The sequence below is a fragment of the Acomys russatus genome, chromosome 4, assembly GCF_903995435.1.
Source record: "Acomys russatus chromosome 4, mAcoRus1.1, whole genome shotgun sequence".
Lineage (NCBI taxonomy): Eukaryota > Metazoa > Chordata > Mammalia > Rodentia > Muridae > Acomys > Acomys russatus.
In genome coordinates, this window is record NC_067140.1 from 3,005,052 (window position 1) to 3,016,303 (window position 11,252).

At 50.0% G+C, this 11,252-nt stretch overlaps 1 protein-coding gene across 1 annotated transcript in view; it reads left to right on the forward strand.

Annotated features, from left to right (window-relative positions):
- Efcab8 (EF-hand calcium binding domain 8) overlaps positions 1–1,754 on the forward strand; it is a 60,466-nt gene extending 58,712 nt beyond the window's left edge. The window contains exons 26-27 of the mRNA XM_051144820.1: positions 355–453; positions 1,302–1,754. Coding sequence (XP_051000777.1) covers positions 355–453; positions 1,302–1,754 — 552 coding nt within the window. The remainder of the gene's footprint in view (positions 1–354; positions 454–1,301) is intronic.
- The last annotated feature ends 9,498 nt before the right edge of the window (positions 1,755–11,252 follow it).

Genomic DNA, 11,252 nt, shown 5'->3' on the forward strand with positions numbered 1-11,252 from the left:
TGTAACAAGAATAAATTAATAAAAAATTAAAAATAAAGAATTAAAAAAAAAAGTGAGTATGGTTTATATAGCAGGCACACCACAATCTCACTTCCCCCTAGCCCCCAGGCAAGAATATAATCCTCTGAGTAGTTCCCTGTAAGAACTCCCGTATTTCTTTCAAAGGTAAACGATCCAAAGATAGCCTAAACACAAGAACCTTCAGCAAAGTCAACAACGCAAAAGTCACAGCACACAGCCTAAGCACAGGATTTCTAGCATGGCTGTTTTTCTAGGATGGCTCCCCACAAGAAAGCCCCCCCCTCCCCGATCCCGGCGGCTTCTATCTACTGTTCTTCCCTGTGACTCCTGCAGGCAAGCAAGATTGTGGGAGCAGCGTACAAGCCGAAGGAGCGTGTGCGGAACCCCGAATTCCTAACGGTCAGAGTGCCATACGAGTGGATGAGGCAGCAGGTGAGGGAGTGAGGCTGCTTCTGAGGTGCTGGGGCCACATCTGAGGTCAGCAGACAGCATTAGGTCTGATCCCTCCATTTCCGGCATCCGGCATAAACTGGTCATGCTGGCATACTTTCTGTCATGAAATCTTGTTGCTGGGGACACAGACCACTGGACTTAGGGAGGGGTGGGCCTCCTCCGGCCTTTCCTGTCTGGAGCCCCCCAGGACACCATTATAGTCTTTGGTTTACCCGCTAGCAGATTAACTGCCCTTGCACCTGTGAGTGTCAAGAGTAGATGTGAGGTGTGTGAGTACAGTGTGCACAAGTGGGGACTACACGGAAGGGGTGGTTCTCCTTTGGTGGAGGAAAGGAAAATCAGAGACTTCAAAAAGCCAAACGCCATCCTGTCTCTTGCCTGCACAGACCTGCCTAGCCTCCTATCTGCCTTAGTGCATTATGGGAACTCCCATGATGCCAAAGGCTACATCCTTATTGTGTAGGTTGGTATAAGAGGGTTCTGGAGGCTTCTCAGAGCCCAGCTTGGGAAGTGCTAATGGGAGACCTGAAGCATGCCCAGGAACTCTGTAGCAAGCCCCACTTGAGGCCTAACTCATGGCCTCCTCAAAAGTCCAGAAGAGTCCTGGTGCTAGGAACACCTCACAGACAAGTACAGGAAGGAGAGACTGGGAAGGTGGGCCTGATGGGGGCTGTGTGTGGTCCTCAGCTGTGGTCTTTAGGAGCAACCACAGCACTAGAGACTGACATGTCACGGGAAGACCTGAGGGCCCTCCCTTGCTGCAAGCCTGTTTCTGGTCCCTGGTACCATGAGCTCCAGCAGGCTTTCATCTCCTGTTCTGCTCCCAGATCTCTCCTCAGGTCTACCAAAGCTTGTGCCTCACCGACCTGAAGCCAATCCAGCAGCCTGACTTCCTGACGCCTAAGGCCTTGGACCAGCAGGGCCGGCGCATCCACTGGGTGACTAGTGATATCCGGAGCGAGGTGGACTCTGTGCGGGGTCAGGTCTTCACGGACATGGCAGCCAGCAACACATCTGCTGCCTCGCCTTCCTCCCTCTCCATGCTGTCCCTGGGAGCATCAGCCTCCAGGGTTGTGGAACCCAGCTGCTCTACCTCCCTGAGGCCTCAGGCCTCTGTCTCCTTCCTGAGACACTGGGCAGCATCTCCAGCTCAGTCCAGCTCCTCTATGTCACCCCAGACCTTGAGTGTGCCCCACAAAGGTCAGAAAACCCCACGTCAGTTTCCCCGTCCCTCATGCAGCATCCAAGGCCTGGGGCAGCCACCCTCATGTCCTCTGTAAAGTGAGGTTCCCACCTCATTTTTTGAGGTGTCCTTTCTTTTCTCTGTTTTGTAGCAGGGGACCCATAGGGTACTGCATGTCCCTGGCCCACTGTCTGCCAGGCCCAGGGGATGTGGTCCTTTCCCAAGGGGACCACACACTGCTCCTGTGTGGATCAATCCAGCTGTCTTGTGGCTCTACACAATTTTGGAGAAGAAAATAAATAAATATTCTTCTGTGTTTGCGTGCTTGGGCTATGCCTTTAAGTCCCTCAGGCCCCTGCTGTGCTATGGGACAGGTCTCAGCAGTTCCATTCTGTCACCAAAGGTCTGGAAGGTCTTGAAGAGCCACTGGTCTTCAGTCCACCGATCTGAAAAACGCTTCTAATATCATCAAAGGAATCAGCAATGGCAACAATGGGGTAAATTAACTCACTGGCAAGAGGGAAGGCCAAGTGAGTAAAAAAGTGAAAAGTCTTTCCTTTTCCCTTGTGTGGCAGTCTGAATGAGAGTGGTGGCCAGGTGCCATTGAATGCTTGGTCCCTAGTTACTGGAATGGTTTGGGAAGGATTGGGAGGTGTGGCCTTGTTGGAGAAAGTGTGTCCCTGGGGTGAGCTTTAAAGTTTCAAAAGCCAAGGCCAGTCTCTCGCTCCTTTTCCTGTCTCTCTCTCTCTGTCTCTCTCTCTCTCTCCCTCCCTCCCTCATTCTATCTGTTGCCTGCAGATCAGTATGTAAAGCTCTCAGCTATAAGCTCCGCCTTTCTGCTTGTCAAAGACCAACCCTCTAAAGCTGTAATCAAGCCCCTAATTAAATGCTTTCTTTTCTAAACACCACCTTAGTCATGATGTCTCTACAGAGCAATAGAATAGTGACCAAGATACCTCTCCTTCTATTTATTTATTCATGTATTATTTTTTAATCTCAGCTGCTAAGAGAAGGTGCCACCCACAATTAAGGCATGACAAGACAGGGTATAGAAAAAATTTCTTGCTTGTGGCTCCCTAATCAGATCATTCTAAATCATGGCAAGCTGACATTTAGAACCAACCCTCACTGGAGGTAAACAAGACCTCTCTCTGGGGTCCAGATTGGGTCTCTTCTGTGGGCCGCAGAGGCCCATGGTTCCTGTTCCTTGAGCCCTACTGTCCTTCATCTGTTCCTAGAAGAGATACAAAGAGGTAGGCATGGTTAAACTCAGGAGTGGATGGCTCTGACCTGGGCCTCTGGATCTTGGCCTCTCTTGGCTCCTTTGTGGAGATCTCAGGATCTGTCTTTGCTCTCTCTAAGCCCTCCACTCATACCTGGGCTGGGCTGGGGAGTCTGCGATCCTCTTTCTGTGGTGGACTTCTCCTAAGCCCAGGTCAGGGTATGGCTCTGAGCCTTAGGGCTTAGGGAACACCAAGGACCTGCTCTCACACAGCTAGGAGGAAGCAAGTATTAGCCTGTAATGACAATAATGACAATAATGGTGGTCACTGATGGCTTCCTGTGCAGCAGCTCTGGGTCTGATATCCCAACCGACCAGATGATGAGACCAAGGCACAGAGAGGCTGCGTCTCTTGCCCACAGGTCACATAGCTGTTTTCAGGTAAAGCTGGGATTTGAACTTAGGAAGATGCCTGACTACAGAACCTTTATTTCCAGCACCCAGGAGTCAGAGGTAGGCAAATCTCTGAGGTGAGTCTGGTAAACAGAAAGTTTCAGTATAGCCATGGCTACACCACAGAGAAATCCTGTGTGGAGGGGAAAAAATTCTTCAAAACTTTCCATGTATGGGTGTTTGGCCTGCATGTATGTCTGTACACCATGTGTCTCTGCAGAGCCTGCAGAGGCCAGAAGAGGGCATTAGATCCTCTGGAACTGGAGTTACAGACAGTGGTTAGTTGCCATGTAGGTGCTGGGAATCTACTGGGGTCCTCTGGAGGAGCAAAAAGTGCTCTTAACCACTCAGCCATCACTTGAGCCTCCTGAGCCTTAAACAAAACAATAATACAAAACCCAAGATTTCCAAACAGTCTGTCTTTGCCTTGACTCTCTGGGGGCTGGGTGTGGTGTGGTGGCAGGATATGAGGTGGGGGGGATATGGGGTAGAGGGTGGAGAGCGAGGGGTGCTGGGAAGAGGCAAGTGTCCAGCAGTTATCGGCTGTTGTGATGACTCTAGCAGATAAAGGGCATATAACTTCAGGGCACAGTTGCATCAGGACAAAATGCTAATAGCTCTGTACTCAGCAGACCAAGAATGTTACAGTTCTCCCACATGGCCAGAAGAGGAAGCCATATCCATTCTAGAAACAATTCCAGTTGTCAGACCAGAGACAGGCTGGTACCCCGAGGACAATTGACCTGGGCCACACAGCTCTCAGGGTTGCTTGCCAATAGCTCTTCTGGTGTCTGCTCATGGATCTGTGTCTCTTTGTATAGTCAAATCACTGGGGTCTCTTTAACCTTAGAATGCGGTTTGCCAGGCAAGATGGCCATTAGGCTTCTCTTCCTCTCCCATCTCTCCACTGTACACTTGCACATAGTATATGGTGGGAGGTCCTCTGGTGTCCACAATGTGTGGTGGTGCTTGGAGGGGAGTTATTTATGTTCTTAAAGAAATTTGTTGTTTTTTTTTATTAAGATATTGAAATTTATTAGCCTAAAGCTATACACAAATTTTCCTTTTTTTTTTCCTGTAGGATCTGTAGTGATAACTCCCTTTTAATTTGATGTTAGTAATGTGTGTCTTCTCCTCTTTTTGATCGTGAAAACTAGAATTATCAATGCTCAGATATTCTAAAAATTCTTCTGATGAAACAAAAGAGAAGGTCTGTTTGGCGCTGATAACTCTCTGTGTGTGTGTGCTCCTCTGGGTACGTTTGTGTGCATGTAGGTGACACGTATACATGTATGTATGAGTGGGCAGGCCACAGATAAGCATTAGATATTGTTCCTTAGGTGATGTTCACCTTATTGTTTGTGATAGGATTTATTTATTTGCCTGGAACTTATCAAATAGTCTAGACTGGATTGGAAACCAGCCTCAGGATCTACCTGTGTCCACCCTCCAACAATTGTCAGAATTCCAAGAACACACTACACCACCTGGCTGGACCTGGGAATCAAACCCAAGTCTTCCAGTTTGTACAGCAAGTACTGTCCGAGTACACTGTCTCTATCACATTTCTTTAAAAATAGCTCTGAAGTTCACTACTTGTTGAGAGAGGGGTGGGAAGACACTCATCTAGGAGAAGGGTCCTCCATGCACAGAAAAGCACAGCCTTTGTGGGGGTGGAGGGTCACATCTTGATGCCCTTAGTATGTCCTGGGAAGCTCTGGATCATTTGGGGTCTTAAGAGCACAGGCTGTGGTACCCGACTAGTCAGCTTGCGCAGCAGGCTGTAGGTTGCCAATCTTTTCTGGGCTTCAAAGTGTGTTCTGAATGTAGGGAGGGGATAGGCTTGATGTGCCAGCACGTCACCGTCACCAGAGATACCCTCTGATCATTACCACTATTACTAGAGGGCCATCTGTCTCTGTCCTCTGGGACCTGAAAAACAACAGATGTTAATCTCACAAGGCCTGAACTGCTTCTTGTTCTAGGACATCTGCTTCTGGTGGAAACCGAGGAGGCTCAGAGAAACTGAGACTTGCTTTGAGTTTCCCAAGGAGTGATGCCTGAGCTATGGTAGGTAGGTGCTGAGCCCCAGCACTGGGCTGCTCTGAGGCAGTCCCATTAGCGGAGAGGGTTCCTGGGGACGGTGCTACTCAACAGGGTGGTGGCCTCAGAGGCACCCTCATCTAATCATCGCCTCCCTCACCTGGTTCTCACCTTCCACTGGACACACCCCATGGATTTGTGGAGGCCTAGGACCCGGGGCTCAAGCCTAGGACCCAGGGCTCAAAGGATGAGCAACTGGCAACCCCGGATGTCTTTGATGTGCCCTCCTGCATGTGCCTGGTATTGCACTTCAGTCCGCTGATGCCTAGGTTCTGTGTGACCTGCAGCCGCCATTGGCTTGACAGTTTTTAATTAGCTTGTTTAGTTATTGCATATGCACACATGGTGTGCGTACATTCATGTTCATGGTCACACGTGGAGTATACATTTGTGTGTGCATGTGTGTGCGTATGTAGGGCCAGAGGCTGATGTTAAGTCTCTTCCTCAGCCTCGCATGGTGTTCAGCAACCCTCCAGGCACGCACAGTGGTATAAGTGGAGTCACTCTTTCTAGTTCTGCAGAGGGAAGGTCTGGCTGGTGCTCACAAAGCTGGAGGCAGAGCTGAAGTATAACTCAACTCACTCAGCTGGCAGAAAATGCTCCTCACTGGCAGTGACAGACCAGCCTAGAAGCCAGAAGGGGGCCTCAGAAGCCCCAAGTCCTGCAGTGACCTCGATGCGGGAAGGAGATGTCAGCTTCGCTCAGTGAGGACACTGAGCCTGGTTCCTTAGCTGTTTGCACAGTTCCCTGGCTACTGAGGCCAGGGGGTATACAAAAAGAAGCAGGTGTGGACCACATTTCAGCTCCTCTGAAGGCAACAGGTAGGGAACCCCCAGTGTTTCCAGGGGGCAGACAAACTGCCCCTAGGGAGCAGGTTCAAATTCTCTTACAAAAGTCAGTGGGGCAGGGGCTGGAGAGATGACTCAAAGGTTAAGAGCACTGTCTGCTCTTTCAAAGGTCTTGAGTTCAATTCCCAGCAACCACATGATGGCTCGCAACCATCTATAATGAGATCTGGTGCCCTCTTCTGGCCTGCAGGTGTACATGCAGGCAGAACATTGTATACATAACATAAATACATAAAAGTCAGTGTGGCTGGGTAGGGTGGTGCATGCCTGTGAAGTACTTGGAGGGCCAGCTTGGGCTACATAGTAAGATCCTGTCAAAGACAGACAAATGATGAATTCTCATTATATTCTACTACAGTTTTTTTTTTTAATTAAAAAGATTTAAATTTTTAAAAATTTCACATGTTACATGTTTGTGTACATGAGTGCAGTACCTGAAGAGGCCAGAAGAGGGAGCACTGGCTCCTTTGGTGCAACAGGTGGTTCTGCGCCACCTGACTTGAGGGTTGGGAACCGGGTTTGGTTTGTCTGTGGGAGCAGTGTGCTTTAAGCCACCTCTCCAGTCACTGCTGCAGCATCTTATTTGCATTTTTATTAGTTCTTTGAAAACATCTTACAATACACATTTTGTTCACATTTGCCTCCCTTTCACTATTCTTACAAGATGTGTAACTCTCTCCCTACCCTTTCAAACATAACATCTTAAAAAAAAAACTATTTAAGTATAGTTTAAGTACTTTAAGTACCCTTAGATATGTGGCCTTCCACTGAAATGTGGTCAGCCTGCTAGGGGCCACAGCCTTGAAGAAAGCTGACTCCTCTTCTAGCAAGTAGCAGTTGCCAATTGCTCCTTAGCTATGGGTGTGGTTTCGTGCTCACCTCTTTTCGGCATTTGGGCTTTTGTCTGGCTTGAGCTTGCTTGAGTTTTGTACATTACAGTCACAGCCACTTGAGTACCTATGTGCAAGTTCCCTGTTGTGTCCAGAAAACACCATTATAAAAAAAAAAAAAAAAAAAAAAAAAAAAAAAAAAAAGTCATCCATTGCTGCTGGATCGTACAACCTTTCTGCCCTGTATCTGATGCCCGGGCTTTGGAGAAGGTGTGTGAGACAGACAGTCAGTTTAGGGCTATGCGCCCTGTAGTTTCTTCCTCTCTGAATGCTGACCAGTTGTGAGTCTTTGTTAATCACCACCAAAAAGAAGTTTCTCTAATGAAAGCTGAGAGATTTGTATAATAAGTAGTCCGTTTGATGCTAGGCCTACTTAGCAGAACAATATTAGTAGGTTCTCCCCTAGGGCTTATGACCCCATGAGGGGTCAACCTGTGGCGCGGACCTTAAATCCAAGCAGAAATGGAATCATGACATTCATGCCACTGCTGTACCAGTGGGCATGTCTTGCCAGGCCAGTCATTCTGATAGGCTCACTGATGGGTAAGACTGGTGAGTGCTTTTCACATCTGGTGGTGTGTGCAGCAGCTCCCAGCACTATGAAAGCTAGGCATCAGGGATGAAGCTTCCGGGTGAGTGCTGTTTAATTTCTGTGGTCTACATTTAGAGTATGTGGTGTCTTCAGCAACCACACCAAGGGCCCTGCATCAAGTTCTGGAGAGTAACCAAGAGTACTGGCAATAGTCTGTAATGTTAGAGGGAGGTCTATGGGATTTCACTGACCAATGGCTTCTCAAAGAGGTATCCCATTTCTGTGCTGGACTTATTTGCTAGCCTGTGGTTCCCAGTGGGGGATATTATTGCCCTGTCGTGGACATCAGAGGGTGGCCTGGCTGCTCTCCTTTATTCTACAGGAGGGAGCAGAGGCTTACAGAGAAATGGGCCTCTCTAAGACTGCACATGCAGAACCCGGAGCATGACTAACCTCCCAGACCAGGCAGGTCCTTAACCAGGTCTCATCCCCACCGTTATACTCAATAGTTGCCTTCTTGCCTCTCCATACTGGCTGGCTAACACTAGGCTGGTGTTTTAACCTCTCTCAGTTTCATCTAGAAAAGGAGGCAGCCCCTCCTGGAGATTCAAATGGTAAAAGTAAGACATGGCATCCTCCATGGGTACTACGCTTAGCCAGCCTCGGGCTCAGATTCCCTCCAAAAGGAAAGGTGGCTGTCTCAGAACCAGGGAAGAAGATCCACAGACCAGGTAGCCTGTCTTCCTGGGGACACATATTTCTGGGACAGAGGCCCTGGCCCTCCACAGTGGCACTATCGCTGTGCCCCCCCTTTTTTTAGGTGGCACCCACATCGGCCTCCTTGTCTAGGCCAGCTCTGTTAGAAGCACACTTGGGCTGGGGGTTCCTTGCCTTCTCCAAGGGACGGCCTCTGGGACAGAAGACTCCTCTTACTTCCTCTCTTGGTCACAGTCATTTCCAGAATCAGAGACCCTGGAACCCCACCCACAGGCTGCCCAGGGCTGGCATATAGGGATGGACAGCATAGCAGATCCCATTAGGCTTCTTGGAGCGGGAGCTGTGGCATGGGACACAGTCCTCGAAGGAGCTTGGAGCTTAGAGCTTCCTGTGAGCCCTGGGGTCCCATGGTGAGAAAGGGGTGGGTGGGAACCATCCACTGTTGAGCTTAGAATGATGGACAGGTAACCGAAAGTCTCAGGGTTCCTGTCCAGAGCTGGCATGGGAGGGGACAGAGACTGGAGAAATGGTGGCTATGGGACTGCCTGCAGTCACTGGTGTGTACAGGCTCAGATGCAGAATTCATTTGGAGGAACAAAGACCTGTTACTTACTCACTGGGCTCCGAGCAGTTCATTCAGTCTTATTCATTCTCAGTTTTGTTTGTTTGTTTGTTTGTTTGACAGAGTCTCATGTAGCACAGGCTGACCTTGGGCTGACTGTGTAGCTCAGGATGACCTTAAACTTCCCGATCCTCCTGCCTCCACTCTCCAAGTGCTGGGATTACAAGTGTGTCTGCTATGCAACTCACTGACCATCTCAGCTGCCTGGGACCTTTCCCACCATACCCAGGGCCCTAGCTCTTGGGACAAAGAAATGGAAGAAGCCAGCATCTTCTGGTCCAGACAGGGAAACTGAAGAGCACAGGGTGAACTTCAAGGTAACACAGAAAGGGAGCATGGGGCAAGGGTAGAGCCAGGGCCCTCCCATCTGTCCAGGAGTCTGTGTGTCTCAGTCTGCCCCAGCCATGCTGCCTTAGCTCCAGAGATAAGGGGATTAGCTAAATCCTGGGTTTATCAGAGGCGCCACTCTGGGGGCCTCGGGGTGACTTGGCATCCTATACCTCCGGGGTCTGTCTCAGTGGCTTGGGATACCTGACTCCTACCCTGGCTCATGGCCCACAAGGCTGATTCAGGCTTATGGGGTTGAGTGGTGAGGACCTGGGATGATGTGAGCAGGCGCAGCCTTGAGGACTGCCTTTGTTTTTCTGGTAGAGGCTTTCCCTAAATTGAGCGCTTACGTCTGTGCCTTGCTGGGCACATCAGTTGCACTGTGACCTGTGTCTTCCACGCCAGGGCCATGGGCCTTGGCAGATAATGGGGAGTGAACTAGAGAGAAGGGTGGGCTATCAGCAGGCCTGGCTACCTGGGCAGGGCTGAGTGTGGCGCTGGGTGTTCCTCACATATGTAGTGGGAATCACATTTACAGAGGCCCTGTTGGCTATGGCCTGTGTCCTCCCATTTGGGAAGGGGTCAATGCACTGTTGTCCAGGGTGGGGCAGGCAAAGCCACTGTCTTCTCCATGCACAGCTCTAATGGAGTCAATTCTCCCAGTCCCTGGAATCTGTCACGGCACACATTTCACAGAGGACATCATCTTCTGTTGTGGAGGAGTCCCAAGCACCTTGGGCCATGGCAGTGACAGGCACCCCAGCACCACAGCACACTGGCTGACCCTGGCAAGTGCTGTATCAGTGAGTGTGAGCACACAGGGGATTACACTTGCTTGTGGATCATGTGAGTGTCACTTAGAGCATCTCGGAGAATGAACTTGAAGCCCAGGAGGGTGGGACCCAAGGTGGGACAAATGCAAGAGTGACAAGCAACAGGAATTACCTCCTCGGAAAATGGCACTGTGGGTCAAGACCTGCTTACAATAGTCCAGTGGTAACTCAGTCTACCAAGGAAAGTACAGAATTTATATGGAGAGGACTCTTATTGAAAATCCGAGGAGCAGTGCTGTAGGCTGATTCTGGTTTGTCTGGGAAAGGAAAAGAAGGACCACCAAGGTGGTGCTGGAAGGATAGCACTACTCACTAGATCTAGCACAGGTGGGACACATTTCTAGGTTACAGTAACACAGAGTGGGCTGTTTTTCAGAACAGTCTACATAGGCTGAGGATGTAGCAAAGTCGGTAGAGTGCTTACCCAACATAGACAAGGCTGGGGTTTCCGTCTCTAGCATCAGACAAACTAGGGGTGTCTAGAATCTCAAGAGGCAGAGCTAGGATTGTCAGAAATTCACAGTCATCTTTGGCTATGTTGCAAGCTCAAGGCTACCCTGGGAGATGTGGGAACTTGCCTCAGAAGAGCCAGAAAAAAAAAACGTTTCACCGATTTTGGCTTCTAGGCTGAATGTTGGATAGCGCCAGGGGAGTGTGAGTCTCCATTGCAGAGACTCTGGGCCCCCGAGCCTGGTGCTGGAGAAACTAGGCTGACTGGAGGTCTGGCACACGGCCTGGGGGCAGACTCTGCAGAAGGGCGGGGCTACCCAGGGTGCCTTCCCTGGAGATGAGCTCATTTCTGATGCCTCCACCCTTCTAATACCCAGCTGGGTCCTTGCCAGCTTTTGCCTCCCTGCCCTTGCCTGTAGGCTCCAGTTGCCACTGCTCCATCCTCCTGGGGCCCTGTTCTAGGGCTGGGTCTTTCCCTCTGAGAGGACCGCTTCTCTCATTGCCTAGGCAAGCCAGATGCTGATGGTAATGTTAAGTGACCACCCAGCATCCACCATGGGCTGCGGCTTGGATGGCCTGAGGCACAGAAGACAGCAAC